This window comes from Rhincodon typus, chromosome 7 (genome assembly GCF_021869965.1).
Source record: "Rhincodon typus isolate 14 chromosome 7, sRhiTyp1.1, whole genome shotgun sequence".
Classification (NCBI taxonomy): domain Eukaryota; kingdom Metazoa; phylum Chordata; class Chondrichthyes; order Orectolobiformes; family Rhincodontidae; genus Rhincodon; species Rhincodon typus.
This window is the reverse complement of record NC_063338.1, coordinates 23,183,032-23,200,479: the sequence shown is the minus strand read 5'-3', so window position 1 is coordinate 23,200,479 and position 17,448 is coordinate 23,183,032. Positions and strand designations below refer to the sequence as shown.

At 40.7% G+C, this 17,448-nt stretch overlaps 1 protein-coding gene across 1 annotated transcript in view; it reads left to right on the top strand.

The window, feature by feature from the left end:
- Positions 1 to 17,448, top strand: part of LOC109912343 (unc-80 homolog, NALCN channel complex subunit) — a 244,990-nt gene that overhangs the window by 61,740 nt on the left and 165,802 nt on the right. The window contains exons 13-16 of the mRNA XM_048599053.1: positions 2,587 to 2,922; positions 5,840 to 5,971; positions 7,872 to 8,019; positions 10,804 to 10,952. Of these exons, the coding sequence (XP_048455010.1) occupies positions 2,587 to 2,922; positions 5,840 to 5,971; positions 7,872 to 8,019; positions 10,804 to 10,952 (765 nt within the window). The remainder of the gene's footprint in view (positions 1 to 2,586; positions 2,923 to 5,839; positions 5,972 to 7,871; positions 8,020 to 10,803; positions 10,953 to 17,448) is intronic.

Genomic DNA, 17,448 nt, shown 5'->3' with positions numbered 1-17,448 from the left:
AGGTGAGTCGATACTGAATTAGAAGCACCAATCCAAACAAAGACTATTAAACAAAGACTATTAAAATGCCCTTTTTGGTTAGCTTGGCTACAAGCAACTTCACACCCTGGAAGATCTGTCTCCCAGGAGTCTGGAGACAGAAAGAATTGCAATGCTGGAAATACTCCCAGCTCCTAACCCCCATCTTTGACATGAAAATCCAGTCCCTAGTCTCTGATCAACATTTGGACCAGGTTGGCCCTGGATACCGGCCGATGAGTTCTCTTACTTAAATTTGCTGTCTCAAGTCCGCATATCAGCAGCAACTACAATGGCTTGTCGGTCCGAATCCTGAAGAAACTTTTAACCGTTTGGCCGAGGCTTGGCTTTGTCTTGAGGTTTTGCTGTGGGCTGACCTAGGGTCCTTCCATTCAGGAGATTTCCTGAGTGAAGCTATGCAATTGCCTTTACCCAAGTGTTGTTCCCCAAGTTCAGTTGGCCTGCTGAGGGTGTACACTTCTATTGGAGTATCTTGCAACTCATACATTCCACTTGCTGCATTTTCCAATGGTAAAATGTAGAGCCTGTTTGAAGTCCAGTTGGGCTTCAGCTACAAGGCACTTTTGCTTGGTTACATCATTAATCCCACATACCAAACAGTCTGTCACTATCTCATTAAGGATTAAACCAAAGCGATGTCCCCCTGCCAATCAGCTGAAACGACTCAAAAATCCCAATAAGGATTCCCCTGGTTGTCGAATTGCTGAGTAAAACCAATGGTGTTTCAGAATTAGAGGTGACTTTGGGTCATAATATTCCTTAACTAAATCTGTCAACTCTTGAAAGGTTTTAGTGTCTGGTGCCTCAGAAAAAGTTAGGCTCCTCATACATGTATATCTCCTATAACACAATAATTGCGTGCTTGTGTAACCTTGCGCTATAGAAAATTGCATTACAAGGAAGCATTACAGTCAATTTGTGTTAATGAGACACGCATTATAGCAGAAACCCCTGTAACTGAAAAAGCTGCGGGTCCACAAGCTGTCAGCAGAATTGCTCGTTGCTTTTCATCATACAGTGAAAAGCTCTGTTTAAGAGCAGTACAGGCAGATCACAGTAAGCAAAGGATGCACAAAGCAAAAAGACTTAGAGGCATACAGGTTACATTGTAGGTTACATTACTTGAGGCTAGATTCCTTTCAACAGTCTGATAACGGCCAGAAAGAATTATTCCTGAACCTGCCCATGCGAGTGTTCAGGCTTCTGTATCTTTCTGCCTGATGGAAGAGGCTATAGGAGGTCATTACCAGAGTGCAATGGGTCTTTAATGACGTTGGCCACCTTTCCGTTGCAGCGAGCCATGTAAATGGAGTCCATGATGAAAGGTTGGCTTCCATGATGGTCTGGGCTGTGCACAGCACCTTCTGTAGTTCTTATGGTCCTGAGCAGAGCAGTTGCCATACCAGGCCGTTATGCACATGGACAGTATGCTTTGGATGGTGCATCTGTCGAAATTGATGAGGGACCTTATGGACATGCCAAATTTCCTGAGGAAGAAGAGGCGTTATTGTGCCTTCTTGACTGTCGCATTTACGTGGGAAGTCCAGGACAGGTTGTCCGTTATCGTCACTCCAAGGAACTTGATGTTCTCCACTTTCTCAACCTTAGTTCCGTTGATGAAGATGGGGGTGTGTTCTCCTTTCTTTCTGAAGTCAATGACCAGTTCTTTAGTTTTGCTAATGTTGAGAGACAGATTGTTTTCATTGCATCATGTCAAAAAACCCTCTATCTCCCTCCTGTATTTTGACTCGTTGTTGTTAGATATCTGTCCCACATAGTGGTGTTGTCAGCAAACTTGTAGATGGCATTCATTCGGAATTTAGCAACACAGTCATAGGTGTACAGGGAGCACCGTAAGGGGCTGAGGACACATCCTTGGGGGGGCTCCAGTTTTGAGTGTTATTGTGGAAGAGGTGCAGTTACCCATTCACACTGTGGCCTATGTGTCAGAAAGCTGAGGATTCAGTTGCAGAGGGTGGAGCCGAGACTAAGGTCACGCAGTTTTGAGATCAGTCTGGATTGGATAATGGTGTTGAAGGTGGAGCTGTAGTCAACAAGCAAGAGTCTGACTTTTTGAAATATGTCCATTTATGCCTCTGTGTCCAAGATAATGAGGTAATTTGAAGAACTTTTTAAGCTGAAAGCAGTCTGCTAATTCCCAATTTGCAGATGTGATGGGTTTTGTGAGCTTTGTCTGATCCAGGCAAACTGAAATGTAACTCAGCAAAAGCCTGAATACAAGTGATTTTTAACTGGAACTTAATGTTTTGAATTCCTTGATTTTTTTTACACCAGAGTGGGCTGATGGTTTGGGTATCTAGATGTACAATAAATAGCAGCATCCATAGGCCAAGATCTCTATTTTTCTTTGTTGTTTTGTTTTGTTGTGTTTTTATTGCAAAGATATCTTCTTAGGACCAACTAGCTCAGTCAAAGGATCATCATCAACAGCTGTGTTGAACATTTTAGTTTTAAAAAAGGAAATTTGCATCTTATGACAGTTCTTGCTATTACATTTGTAAATTAACTTTTGTTTTTACAATTTAGGTCATTCTAAAAGCGTTGTTTGTGGTACTTAACCATGATATCAGTTCTCGTATATGTGATGTGGGGCTAAACGTCATTGACTGCCTACTGCAGCTGGAAGTGGTTCCTTCAGCGGATAAAAAATACAAAATTGAAGAAAATAAGGAGAATAATACAGATGAGAAACGGCAGAAAGAAGCAACCAGTCAGCGAGCAGCACCAACAGGATCATCTGGTACTTTTGGAGCACCACCAGAGGATGGAAATGGAAATGCAAGTGGAGGCGGAGATGGTGGCGGAGGAGGTGGAGGTGGTGGTGGAGATGACGGAGATAAAAAGAGCAAAAATCAGGAGGTGGTTTGCTGTTATTTTACACTATTAGCTTACAAAGGTTGCAAAATTTCTGAAATACAATGCACTTTCTCAGCAAATCAGTCAGGGATTAGTATCATCAAGTTAAGACAGGCTTAATTTCTAGGAAGCGATGGTAAAATTTTTGTGATGTATTACGTGCAAGATTTCTAGCATAATTTTTCTCCTAAATTGAGGAGCAACTTATCAACTATTTATTAAAACCAGAATCAAGCAAAAAAAACAGCCAAAAATATGTCATTTTGTCACAGATTAAATTCATGTCTTCTTTTCCATTCTCTAAAAATGCCCTGCTTGTAATTCAGAATATTTACAACAACTGGTATCAATTGAGTGAACAATGTAAGGTGAAGCATCTTGAAAGACGTTTTACAAGTCTCTCTCTCTAAGCAACTTCAAAAACACAAGGGCATCAAATAACATTTACTTCTTGACTCATAAATTCAATTCCTTTCAAAATACATATACAACCTGCTCCATATTGTACTTCTCAAGAAAAAAATACTTAAAAATGTCATGCTTTCCCTTGTGCAAAACGCTCAACATTTTACACTTGTTGCCTTCTTGATAGAAATGATGCACCCACTCTTCTAGCAGTACAGGACACACGGTTCACAGAAACATTTGATTTTCTCAGGTAATACTTATTCTTACAACCTACATAGGAGTTGTAGTTTTGTTCTCAATTTTGGAGAAAGTTGGCTGAATCTTCGGATTTTCATATTGGGATGAAGCAGGCACCAACAGGAATTAGACTCGTCAACACTCAAAGCTTCATTAGGCATCTACAATAGCTGCCAGTGCTAAGGCCAGTTCTTTACAAAGCCTGGCATGGTGCCTGGAGGCTTTGTCCAAGTTACAATAAAATTAATAAAATAAAAAGTTGCTGTTTTGTCCTCTCCCCACCTTCCCCACACCCCATTCAACTTCCTATACCCACTTTGTACCAACTAATGCCCCTCTACCTAACCCCTCGGCCTTATGTATGCTTCATACCAAACCATGCCCTTATATACACACCTTCATTATCACTCATACACTTCATGCCAACGTATGCATCCTGCCTACGCGAAGGCCCTTTATAACCTCTATGTGAACTTCATACCAACTCTACCCACCCCATGCTTTCCGATAATCTTGTGTCAGCATGTCTCTCCACGCACCCCCCTCCCCACCCCTAGTAATTCACATATTCACATTATGTCCTGACACCCTTCACAAGTATCCAACATGGGGAGTCCTCAGGACCGTGGTAAAATGAAATAAAATAATGTTCCAAGTGTCTATTGGAGACTTCATTATTTAGGAAGAAAGTCTCATTGATAACATTTAAATGCTTTCAAGTCTCAATTCCTTATGTAAGCAAATATTTATTTTAAGTAATGAATCCCATATGAAAACAAACATTTGCAGCTTATAGTTCCACATTCAAGACAGCTAAACTCTTCATATCCCCCTGGAGCCGTCAATCAAATTGTGAATTTACAGGCTGTCCCATGCTGTGATAATAATAGGTTGTGAAGCAGCCATGCACTACCAATCCTATAAAGACAACTCTCACTTTTCCAATGCAGCTTTCTTTGACTCTCTGCAGTTGGGAAGTCACACAGTCTCTCTTCACCTATTCTGTCATTGAGTATATTTTGTCCTGCAGTCCTTTGGCTATCCTTGCCACTATCGGTGTCCCTTTCAGAAGCAAAGAGCTCACAACGGCATTGCTCAAGGGATTGTTAATGCACACACAAGTCATTCATGTAAGATAATGATTGACTGATGGAGTTGCTCTGTGCTGTTAAATTAAAACAGTAAAGAGGCAAATCACTTACTTCAGTTTTTTTGTTTCGTTTCTACTTCATGACTTTGTGAGACAAATTTTGCAAACACATTGAATATTCAACTCAGAATACATGTGGTTAAATTCCTTAAATTAAATTAATATTTTAAAAAATCCCCACTGGCATGAGGCAGCTGAGGAGCTTTGTCCTCGAGTGAGCCATTACCTCAAGGAGGGAGTGAAAATAAGGAAAAGTTTCAAGCATGCAAGCTATTAAAATTATTTGAATAGTTTGAATTGTTTTTCCGATTATAATGAAATTATACTAAATTATTCAGCAAATCCAGCATTTTTAATTGTGGCAGAATTGTTCCAAGTGTGAGGGGAAATGTGTGAGGTGGTGGCTAATACACCACTCATATCAGTGAGATGACTCATAGACCTTGACATTGGTCATGGCCTACTTGAGATGATCCAGCAGTGAAAAAGATAACGTTTCGGGCCTAGACCCTTCTTCAGAAGAAGGGTCTAGGCCCGAAACGTCAGCCTTCCTGCTCCTCTGATGCTGCTTGGCCTGCTGTGTTCATCCAGCTCTACACCTTGTTATCACAGATTCTCCAGCATCTGCAGTTCCTACTATCTGTGAAAAAGATGAGATTTCTTTTTGCCTCTTGCAGGGTGGGGCTCCTGAGGATTGGTCGCCTCTCCTCACTCGGCAGGCAAATCATCATTGTTTTCCAGTCAGGAAACAAGCTACCTTTTCCTGTCCTCTGAGGAGCCAGATGACTGGAGCGGTGGAGGGTTGAGGCCATGAAGAGCCAATTAAATGCCCAGTGAAAAAGAGCTTGATTTGCTGGCCAGTTGACAATGACACCCATGGACCTTTTCACCTGGCACTTAATTGCTCATGTGGTGGATTTTCTTTCCGGAGCTACCTCCGCCAGGGATGGGAAAATTTGTGTCCTAGATTACAAAATCCCCGTTACTGTGTGGGCCCTGTGGTTTCCCTTCACGGATGTAAAGCTATCCAGGAGGAGAATGCCATTCCTCAGTCCAGCGTTTTGTTTTCTGCAAATGTTTGCGACTGGTCTCTTACCTTGGACTTAAAATGTATTTATGATTCATCAGGATGAAGATACCGCAGGCAACATTCATAAACTTACTTTAACAATGCTGATCAAAATAGTGAAGTCACTGGGATGCGCCTATGGTTGTGGTGAGGGCCACCGTGGCCTGTCAGGAGATCGCCTCCGCCTTCAAGTAAGTGGCTTCCATTTATAAAGAGGGACATGATCATTAGAAATGTTGTAGAGGTGAAAACAAAATGACACACAGGAAGCCCTGTATAGTGTGTTTAGAGGCTAAGACACCTTCAGCGAGCAAAGAGGTTTTAAATTTTTTTTTGTTATTGCTAGCTCTTCAATATGCCCCACGATAAACCTACTGTAGCGCAGACTACTATTCCCAATTCTCACAAAGTTAGAACTCAGTCATGTTGTGGCCTCCCTCCAAGTTGATTGGTGATTTTTCAGTTCAAATAATTAACATCTCAAAGGGCTTACCATCAGTGATCTTAATGAAAGCTGATCCACTGCCGTCTTGGAGCCAAACCAAATAGGACAGTGCATCTTTAATGGTACAAAATTATGATCTGGTGGTAGTACTATACACTTTGCCCTTCAATCAGTTGACTTGACCTAAACCTTAGTATGTTATATGAAAGCAAAATGCCGCAGATGCCCAAAATTTGAAATCAGGGCAAAATTTACTGGAAAAGCTCAACAGGTCAGGTGGCATCTCTGGAGAGAGACAAAATTAATGGACAGAATCTTCTACTCCTGGAGATGGGGATCTTGGAGGCTGCTACGTGCCATGCCTGAATCCCACCACCTTCCTCCCCTTTGCCAGAATTAAGTGCCATGGTTAACCTTCCTGCCCTGCTGCCAGTTGAGATCCACTTCAGGGCCTCAGCACACTTCCACAAAGATTTCCCCAACTACAAGTGGGTCATGTGGAGTGCATGCCCACTGCCCTTTGGATAGCTTATCACCTAGAGGTGGGGGCACGACCCTCAATCAAAGGTAGTCAGTGCCTGAATGAGAAACTGGATGTCAGGCAGGCATTGCCTACTGGTAGTTGCACCCCTGCCCCTTTATCTGCCCACACACAATGACCAACCTGAGAAGCTGTCCCCATATATGACTTACTATTCTGCTGGGTCCACGACTCTCCTGGGACTATAGTGGTGCTTTTACATGGCTGTTGCCAGGGGAGGCAATGGCCTAGTGGTGTTATTGCTGGACTGTTAATCCCGAGACCTAGATAATGTTCCGGGGACCCGGGTTCGAATCTCGCCATGGCAGACGGTGGAATTTGAGGTCAATAAATATCTGGAATTAAGAATCTAATGATGACCATTAATCCATTGCCGAATGTCAGGAGAAAAACTCATCTGGTTCACTAATGTCCTTTAGGGAAGGAAACTGCCATCCATACCTGGTCTGGCCTACATGTGACTCCAGACTCACTGCAATATGGTTGATTCTTAGCTGCCCTCTGGGCAATAACCATGGGCAATAAATGCTGCCTGGCCAGTGACACACTCATCCTGTGAATGAGTCAAGAAAAAAAAAATCTTCCTGGCTCCACTGTGTGCAATAATGTCTGGCCTCTGATTGGCCAGCAGCTCTCGCTAGATGAGATAACAAGGTGTAGAGCTGGATGAACACAGCAGGCCAAGCAGCATCAGAGGAGCAGACGTTTCACTAGATGAGATTTCCACCCCAGGGTCCTAATTCCAGCCAAAGATCTTTTTGTGGCCTCGCTAGTGGCTGATTGGCATTTGGCAAGGCTAACATTCCCTGTATGAGACAAAACAAGTCTCTCTGCGAATCACGGCCACCATAGAGATCCCAACCACCCAAACAAGGTTCTGCCCAATGTTCCTGGACGATCTCCCTTAGTCAGAATTGATGAAAGGTCATTGACCAAAAACATTGTCTCTGTTTCTCTCTTTGCACTCTCCTGAATGAAATAACATTGCTTTCTTGATCTTTCACTGAAACATTGCTGATGCTAGCAACAATTTTATACAATTTGTTCAACAGTACTATAGCTAATACTAAGCATTGTTTGTTTTAAAATGTATTAATCATTTTAGGCACAGAACTGTCTTACTAGATTGTACAAACTTAGCAAAGTACATTTTCGCCAAACTCTGCGGGAGTATGTGAACAAGGATTCCCTGAACAATGTAGTGGATTTCTTACATGCTTTGCTAGGGTTTTGCATGGAACCAGTTACTGACAGTAAGTACAGCAACTCTTTCTATCAAATGTTTATTACCTGGCAGTCATCAAGTATATAATCAATAGATCTTGATTATATACAAATAGTTACATGATAGCTACTTGTATCTGTCTGACTTTCTGTTGGATTATATTAGAATACAGTAAAACTCAGTATTTCTTTTCCCATTTCATTGTTTTTTTCCTCTCCAAGTTCTCCATGCTCTTTACTTGATTAGTAGCACATCCATATGAATAGTATAGAGTGAGTTGTTCATTAATTCACCCCTCTAAAATTGAAAAGTACCCCAACTCTCCATGTATTTTTGCCTGTTAGCATCATTAACATGAGAAAGTCATTTTGTGAGGATTCACAAAGCAAAAACTCATAGTATGTCACTTTGGTGCACCAACCTACAGCATTTAGGAAACTAAAAGAGAAATATGAGATTAAGATTCAGTAAACCTGGAGATTGACACTTGAAATCACAATTTTTTTGCAACCCCTCCCACTAAATTTTAAATCAATCTCTACATCCAAAAGACTAAATAAATAACGTTTTCTTCCTAAAAATTGCAGCTACCATTTTTCCTGTTAAAGAGAGAGTGAGTTCACATGTAATGCCAAATTAAGTGGTCCTAACCTTCCATAAAACTCAACATTTTGCATGAAGGATCTAAAGCTTCCTGTCTGTCGTTAAAAATCTCACTGGAATTTTTTTTTTGAGAAATCCCCAAGATGTGGATGTCCTCTCCTCATGTTCATTTTTTAGTTTCTTTAACAGCCATTTATTTTCCAAAAATTTATCTTTAATAGCACTAGGTATTCAGATCCGATCAGCTGGGGGTTGCAACGTCCACTTTAGGCGCCCCAGCCTCTTTGAAACAGGAAAATTGGTGGCTCCAATCGGGATGCCTACCACAGGTAAGTACATCTTACTTATTCGTTTCTTCGTAAGTAAAGGAGGTGAACTTAAATGTTGCATGGGTTGGCTGATGATTGCAAAGCCTTATTCAGAAATGCTGTGTTGAAGTTGTTCAAAAGTGTTTTGACTTTAAGAACTTTCTGCAGTTAGTTCCAATAAATGTCAGAATAAGAAAAAGCAGTTTATTAAGCTGTTTGCATTGGGAACTTTGAAATTAAAGTGTTGTGTTTTCAGAAAATGATTTTCTTCGTTTGTAGTTTTCCATCAAACTGAGAGATGTCTACTTCCTTCTAAAAAGCTCCTGAAAAGGGGTTTTACCTGTCAGAGACTGCAGGTATTGGTGTTAATTTTGATTGACAACAAAGATTTCGTAGATATTCAGCCATTGGGTATATTTAAAACCAAAAGACTAAGGGAATCAAGACACAGGACAGGAAAGTGGCATTGAAATCAAAACTCAGCCATGGTCATATCGAATGACAGAGCAGGAAGTTCTTTTTACAGACTTGCAGAAGTTCTTAAAATCTGTTATATTATTTTTATATATTTGCTAGTCTACTGTCATTCTGTTTATCTCCCCTTCTGCCAATGTTTTGACCATCATGTGCTATTTTCAGAAGTCCTTCACATCCTTAGGTTTAATAATCCTTTTGGCAATGCTGGAAGCCTCTTCTTTTAATCCAAGCCTGTAGTTAGCTCCAGTTAGATCACATTTCTTGTGGAGGTTTATTCCCTCAGAAATAATGCATGTCTAGCATGTCTATTGAGAATTAGGAATATTTTCATTAAATTGTTTGCATTTCTTATCTGCTTAACTCTTTTAATCTAGGCACCTGATCTAACCTCCCTTAGGCAGCTTCTTCCTTTCTGCACAATTGTTTTTTTAAAATTTTAAGACTGTAATTTCACACTTAAACAATATGCAAATTACGGTGACATTCGTAATATTATGATCACTTTTGCATGGAGGTTTCTTTCCTACAAGATTTCTCATTACCTCTGTATCATTATATAATACTAGTTCTAAAATAGCTTCTTTCCTACTTCCTGCCTTGAAATATTGTTCTAGAAAAACATTCTTGTGTGAAGTTTCCATAGTTGCTGACAGTGCATCTCAAGTTGGAAGTGCCCTCCCCCCATCTCTCTCTCTCTCTCTGCTCGTGTGTGTGTGTCTCTCTCTGTCTCTCTCACTATCTGTCTCACCTGCCGTGGCAGGTTGTAAGGCTCTTCCTTTGGCCAATTTGGAGAAAATCATTGCCAGATTTCTCTCATTGATTGCCTCAGAGTGCAAAGTCATGACTTATTTGACCCTGATTCTGGGTTCCTGACTTTAAATAATGCTCCATGTTATGGGAATAAAATCTTTACTTGTACAACCAATTAATCTGTTTTGTTGTGAATGCGTTCAGATATCATGCCTTTAAACTTAACTACTTTTTACTGTTCTTTTTTCCTGCTGTTCCTTCCTAATGCTGTACTTGATTTTACCCAAATTACTACTACACTCCTGAACCTAATTTATTTTTATTAAAAATTAAGTATGTGTTAAAAAGATGGACGTTAATCTTCAATGGTTGAGATATAGTTTCAATTAGTAGCAAATGCAATTCAACAATGATTATGTAAAAATTACATTTAGAGATTGACTATAGACTCACACAGTTGGAACCTCATGCAAGTTAAACTATTACTTGCAAAATATCTTGTTAATTAATGTGTAGTCGCATAATAAATAAGCGGCTTGCAGAGCAGTGAAAATGAATGAGAGCAATCTATGAAGATTAAAGGTGACTGCAGGAAAATTGGTTAAGAAAAGCACAAGCATGTGAACGTGTACCTTAGTAAACATAACATTGATTTATATTTTCCATATATTTAGACAAGGCTGGATTTGGAAATAATTTTACCACTGGGGATAGTAAATCAGCTGCACGAAGTATGGAGGCAATAATCGTGAGCTGCATGTTCAAACCTCTGATCACACGATGTGCATCCACTACACATGAATTACACAGTGCTGAAAATCTGGTAAGAATCACTTTTGGATGCCATTTAGTTGAATTTGATATTGTCTTCGTGGTGTGTCCTTATATATTCAAAGAATCATAGAATCCCTATAAGTACAGAAAGATGTCATTTGGTCCATTGAGTCTGCGCAGACCCTCTGAAGAATATCCCACCCACGCCTACACCCCATCCCCATAAACCAAATGGGGTTTTTAATCATGGCTAACCTACTTAACCTGCACATATTTGGATTTGGGGACGAAACCAACACAAACGCAGGGAGAATGTGCAAACTCCATGCAGACAGTCAGACAAGAATGGAATCGAACCCGGAACCCTGGTGCTGTGAGGCTACACTGCTAACTAGTGCTAATCTGTTTCCATGGGAAACGTTTTGTTAGAAAGTAAGTAAATATTGAGAGTGGCAAGCGCCACTTAAAACTGGTGTGCCCTCTTCCCAGATAGCCAATACCCTCTAGAGGTCAGGTATGTGCTCTGTGGGAGGAGCAGATGCTGGCAATCTGACCTGGGAAGTGAAGTAAGTCTGACCTGGGACAGACTGCGCAATGGCACAACATGGGAGAGTGTGAGCTCCGCGGTCTTTCAACTTTGCATTGTGGTCCTAGTTGAGGGAGGTGGAAAGTGTAGGAGAATTTTTTTGTACATTTGTCAGAGATGCAATGGGAATAGGTGTCTGTGAAGATTAGGGCAAGGAGTCGAACCCCGAGGATCCGAATGCAGTAGCAGTAAGACGTTCAGTGGTCTCAGGAATCAAGAAATTTGTGCCTGCATCTTCCATTGCCTTATTTTACCAACTGCATCATTGGCCTCAGCTACAGTTCAAATTACCATATTCCTATCATTCCACGACCAACAATTTCCATTAATCAGGACTCATGCCTGACATTCAGATGCTTCAATTTACCCCCACACAGTTACTATTGCAGCAAACCCCACACCTACATCTCTAAGATTGTACAAACTGAGTTAATCAATCGTGACCACCACATCACACAAACTGATTGCACGGCATTCTTTAACAGGGCATTGGCATCTTAAAAGTGTGCAGAAAATAATGAAGAAAGCTAATGGAATGCTCTCCTTTATATCTAGAGGATTGGAGTACAAGGATGCAGATGTTATGCTGCAGCTATACACAACCCTGGTTAGACCCTGTTCAGAAGTACTTTGAGCAGATCTGGGCACCACACCTTAGGAAAGATGTATGGGCCTTGAAGGGAGTGCAACATGGGTTTACAAGAATGATATCTGGACTTCAGGGGTTAAGTTATCAGGAAAGTTCATACAAATTAAACCTGTTTTCACTAGAATTTAGACAGTTATTAGGTGTTCATCAGAATATTAACAGGAAAACACAGGGTAGATAAAGATAAACGATTTCCACTGGTTGCAAATTCTAGAACTAGGAGACATAGTTTGAAAAATTAGGTCCAAGCCATTCAGGAGAGATGTTTGTAAGAACTTCTACACACAAGGGTTGGTGGATGTTTGGAACTCTCTTCCACAAGCAGTAGTGGAGCTAGATCAGTTGTTAGTTTTAAATCTGAGATAGATGTTTTTTGGTAAGCAAAGGTATTAAAGGATATGGGCCAAAGGCAGGGATATGGAGGTAGGCCCCAGATCAGCCATGATCTCTTGAATGGTGGAGCAGGCTCAAGGGGCTGACTGGCCGACTGCTGTTTCTATGCTGCTATGTTCCCGTGACAAGTGGTGTACAACCTCTTGTAAAATTTTGTCTGGGTTGTTGATGGCAGGTGGTCCACACACATGCCAATGAATATCAGTCGCCTTTGTTAAGTACAGCAAGTCCTCACTAAAATAAAACCAAGAACTTCGGATACTGGAAATCTGAAACAAGAACAGAAATTGCTGGAGAAACTCAACAGGTCTGCCAGCATCTGTGGAGAGAAAGCAGAGTCTTCATCAGAACAGTTCCGATGAAGGGTCACTGTACATAAAACATTGATTTTGCTTCCTCGCTTGTGGTTGTGTTTTTGAAAATCATGTCTTTAAGTGAAATGTAGCTTCCCACAATGATCAGTGTTAAAGGCAGAGTTAGGTTCCCATGGACACTTCTTGCTTGGAAAAAGTAAAAGATAAATTACTTAATAATTAGGTGCTGAAGGACTTTTCTCAGCAGAAAGCAACTTGAAAATATTAAGGTGTACGTTCCTAAATGCCTACATTTATAACTAGAATAACTTTTAAAGCAAAGTAAATTTAAAAATATCAAATAAATACAACATGAATGTAACTGCGATGAAGTCCAAATCAAATTCACCTGAAGTAATTTTAATTGACCAGGCTCCATCTAGTGGCAGAAGTTGGCCAGTGAGGACAGAACTGCCTGCACTGATCAACATCTGCGAGTGGGTTGAGCCCAGTCCTGTAATACAAGCTCAGAATCGAAATGGATACCAGACACTGTAAAGAGTAGATCCGAGGACAGGAATATGGAGACAGGTCACGGGAGATAGAAAGTGGGCTGAGGCCAGGGACAAACCTGAGAAAAGCTGGGGCAATGAGTGTGGGAGGAAAGCATGGAGGAATATTCTTGAGATCAGGTAGAATGTACAGGTATTGTGTAGGAAACAGCATTAAACTGTAACTCACATTGATAACTGAATATATTGTCACTTTGTATTCATGACAGTAAAGTGAAATAAGGGTTAAGTTAACTATAAATAGGGAATTACTGTATATACACTATGTATAGGAGAAAGAAAGAGAACCCACCTGGAATACATATATTAGGGTTCCATGTTCTATGTGATTGATGTCATTATGCTTTTGCACACATACTCAGGAGTGATCATTAGAGTAAAAGTACACTTAATCCTTTAGTCTACACAACCTGAGGCACAGGAATTATTGAAGGAGGATTTATGGAGTCTGTATGTTTTCACCATGGCCAGTGATGGAACTGTAACCATTGAAGACGATAATATCCTACTTTTTCTTCATAGATTCTATCTCTTTTGCGTTTGAAATGTATTTTGCTGCTTGCTCCAGATCTGTCACTGTTCACATGCTAAGGCACGCTCTATTCCAAACAAAATTGCTGGTGGTGAATCCATGTCCTGAAGCAACTAGTTCACATAGATGACTTTAAGTAAACACAAAAAAATCTTCAACACTTTTTGCACAGCCCCTAGTTGACCCATGTAACTGTAAGCAACTACAAAAAGTCCTGGCAACTTATAGGAGCAAGGCAAGATCCAGAAGAAAGCCTCCAACAACTAAACAAGAAGCAGTTAATCATCTTTTTAAATAGCATTGGTGTTTTTAATGCGCTGCAGGGTTTCGACTATCCTGCTGCTCAACATATGTTCAACTGTGCGAAATGAAGAAGACGTTACTGAATGGTCCAAATGAAACTGTTGGCAAATGCTTATTGACATTATGATCTGCCTGCTCTCCATCTCTACACTTCTGGCAGACCTTTACTGCATGCAAACTAATGGGCCCACCAAACTGCCATCTGGGCAGATTCACTACAAATACCATCCGAACCCACAAAGGCCCTTGTAGCACTCAAACAGTGAAAATACCAATTCTGGTTTTGTGTTGAAAATGTCTGTGATTGGAAAATTACCGTTAATATATATTGGAACTGTTCATTTTTAATGTAAGTTTTTATGTGGTCAGACTTTGAGCTGTCAAAAATAGTTTGGGGGAGGCAATGGAGAAGTGATATTATCACTGGACTAGTAATCCAGAGACCCAGGAAATGTTTTGGGTACTTGGGTTCAAATGAAACTTAAATTCAATAAAAATTTGGAATTAAAAGTCCACTGAATTCATTGTTGATATCTGTAAAAACTCATGTGGATCATTAGAGAACTTTAGAGAAGGAAATCTGTTATCCTTTTCAAACACCTTAAAATATTGATCATGAACAAGGCTGATGACCACATACAGCCTCTTCCTTGAATGATGGATCAGTGCTCTTCTGTATTGAACACCACTGGGTGGAAATGTCAAAGGTGACAATAGTACAGAACATACTTTGGGTGAGCGACTTCAAAGCCCATCACCATAAGTGTGTCAGCATGATTGACCAAGTCCTGAGTAGGTTGATTTCCAAAGGCCAAAGGCCTGTAGGTGGTGAGGGAGCCAACAAGAGTGAGACCGTAGTTAACCTCAGTCTCACCAAGCTGCACGCATCTGTGCGTGACAGTACAGGTATGAGTAACCATTGTACAATCCTTGTGGAGTCAAAGTCTGTCTTCACATTGAGGATGCCCTCCATTGTGTTGCAGGGCACAATCACTGCACTAAATGGGGTTGACTTTGAGCAAATTTAGCAACTCAAAACTAGACATCCATGAGATGCTATGAACCATCAATAAGTATGTAGTATCATACTGCAAATTCATGTCCCCGCTCTACCATACCATCAAATCACGGATTAACCCCAGTTCATTGAAGAGTGCCAGATCGCATGCACGGAGCAACACCAGAAGTACCTAAAAATAAAGTGTTCACTTGGTGAAGCGACAACACAAGATTACTATGTGCCTGGCAGCATATCCAGCAACCGATAGGCAAGAGATAGCCATTCCACAACCAGGTCAGAACTTTTAGAAAATTCATTCGTGGAATGTGGGCATTGCTGGTTGGTCAGTATTTATTGTCCATCCATAATTGGCAGTTGGGAGTCAGCCATTTTGCTGTGGGTCTGGAGTCACGTATAGGTTAGATCAGATGACGATGACAGATCGAATTGGGTTTTTACAATGTACAACAATAGTTTCATGATCACCGTTAAACTTTTAATACCAGATTTTCACTGAATGTAAATTTCACCATCTGGCAAGGTGGGATTCGAAACCATGTCCCTAAAACATTCGTCTGGGATTCTGGAATACTAGTCCAGGGGCATTATTACTATGCTACTGCCGGCCACCAAGAACCAAGCTCTGCAGTCTGGCTGAGTCCAGCCATGAATAGTGATGGACAACTAAACAATTCAGTGGAGGTGGAGACAACACAATTATCCCAGTTCTGAATGATGTGATTCCCAACATTTCAGTGCAAATGACAAGTCTTCAGCTAGAAGTTCCAAGTGGATGATTCATCTCAGGCCCCAGCATCACAGATGTCAATCTGATTCACTCCACATACTATCAAGAAATGGCTGAAAGTACTAGATACAGCAAAGGCTATGAGCCCTGACAGTATTATAGCAATAGCGCTGAAGGTATGCTCTCCACTGCTGACTCTGCCTTCAGCCAAGTTGTTTCTGTCCTGATGCAACATTGGCATCTACCTGATATTGTGAAGAATTGCCCAGGTATGTCCTGTATGTGAAAAGCAGGACAAATCCACCTGGCAAGTTACTGCCACTCATCCCCTGACTTCATTGCAGTGTTGGTTCAAAAATTAACAAAGGAGCTAAATTCCAGAGATGAGGTGAGAGTGACTGTCCTTGACATAAGTTTCACAATTGACCAGGTAAGGATTCATGGAGACCTAGAAAAACTAGAGCCAATTGGAATTGATGGAAAGTCCTCCACTGGCTGGAATCATACCTGGCACATAGGAAGGTGCTTCTGGTTGTTGGAAATCAATCATTTCAACTCCATGTCATCTCTGGAGGAGTTCTTCAGGGTAGTGTCTTAGACTCTACCATCTTAAACTGCTTTAGCACTGATCTTCCCTCAAATTCAGAAATGAGGATGTTCAATGAAGTTTGTGCAATGTTCAATACTATTTGCATCTCCTCAGTTACTGAAGCAGTCAATATTTAAATGCTATAAGATCTGGACAATATCCAGATTTGAGCTGACAAGTGACAAGCAACATTTGTACGATTTAAGTGCTAGATGACGACCATTTCCAACAATCACCCCTTGTCATCACTGACTACACCACTATCGACATTTTGGGATTACCATTGATCAGAAACCGAACTAGACTAGCCACATAAATACTGTGGCTGCAAGTACAACTCAGAAGTTTGGAATCCTGCAGTGTTGAATGCACTTCCTGACTCCCTAAACCTTATGGATACTGGACAAGGCGAAAGTCAGGAATGTGATGGAATACTTTCCACTTACCAGAATTAGGTCAGCTGCAACAAATCTCAAGGAGCTTGACACCATTCAAGACAAAACTTGATTCTCATCGCATCCACAAACATGCACTTCCTCTACCACTGCCACTCAGTAGCAGTTGTATCAACCATCAGAACAACAGCATGTACTAATGACATTTAGGTTTCAGTCACTGCCACTTAGTATTTAAATTGCAAACTTATGCCTCACTTTTAGTGTCTACTGTTTGCTTTTTGGTTGTATTTATGTATTATGTTCATAGAACACAATAATTTTGTAGGTTATAAGAAGAATTATTTCCAGCAGAAAGGAATTGCTAATTATGATGATTAGAACATTAGGCAAAAGACAAATATGGTTAAAACAGAGATAGTAGGAACTGCAGATGCTGGAGAATCTGAGATAACAAGGTGTAGAGCTGGATGAACACAGCAGGC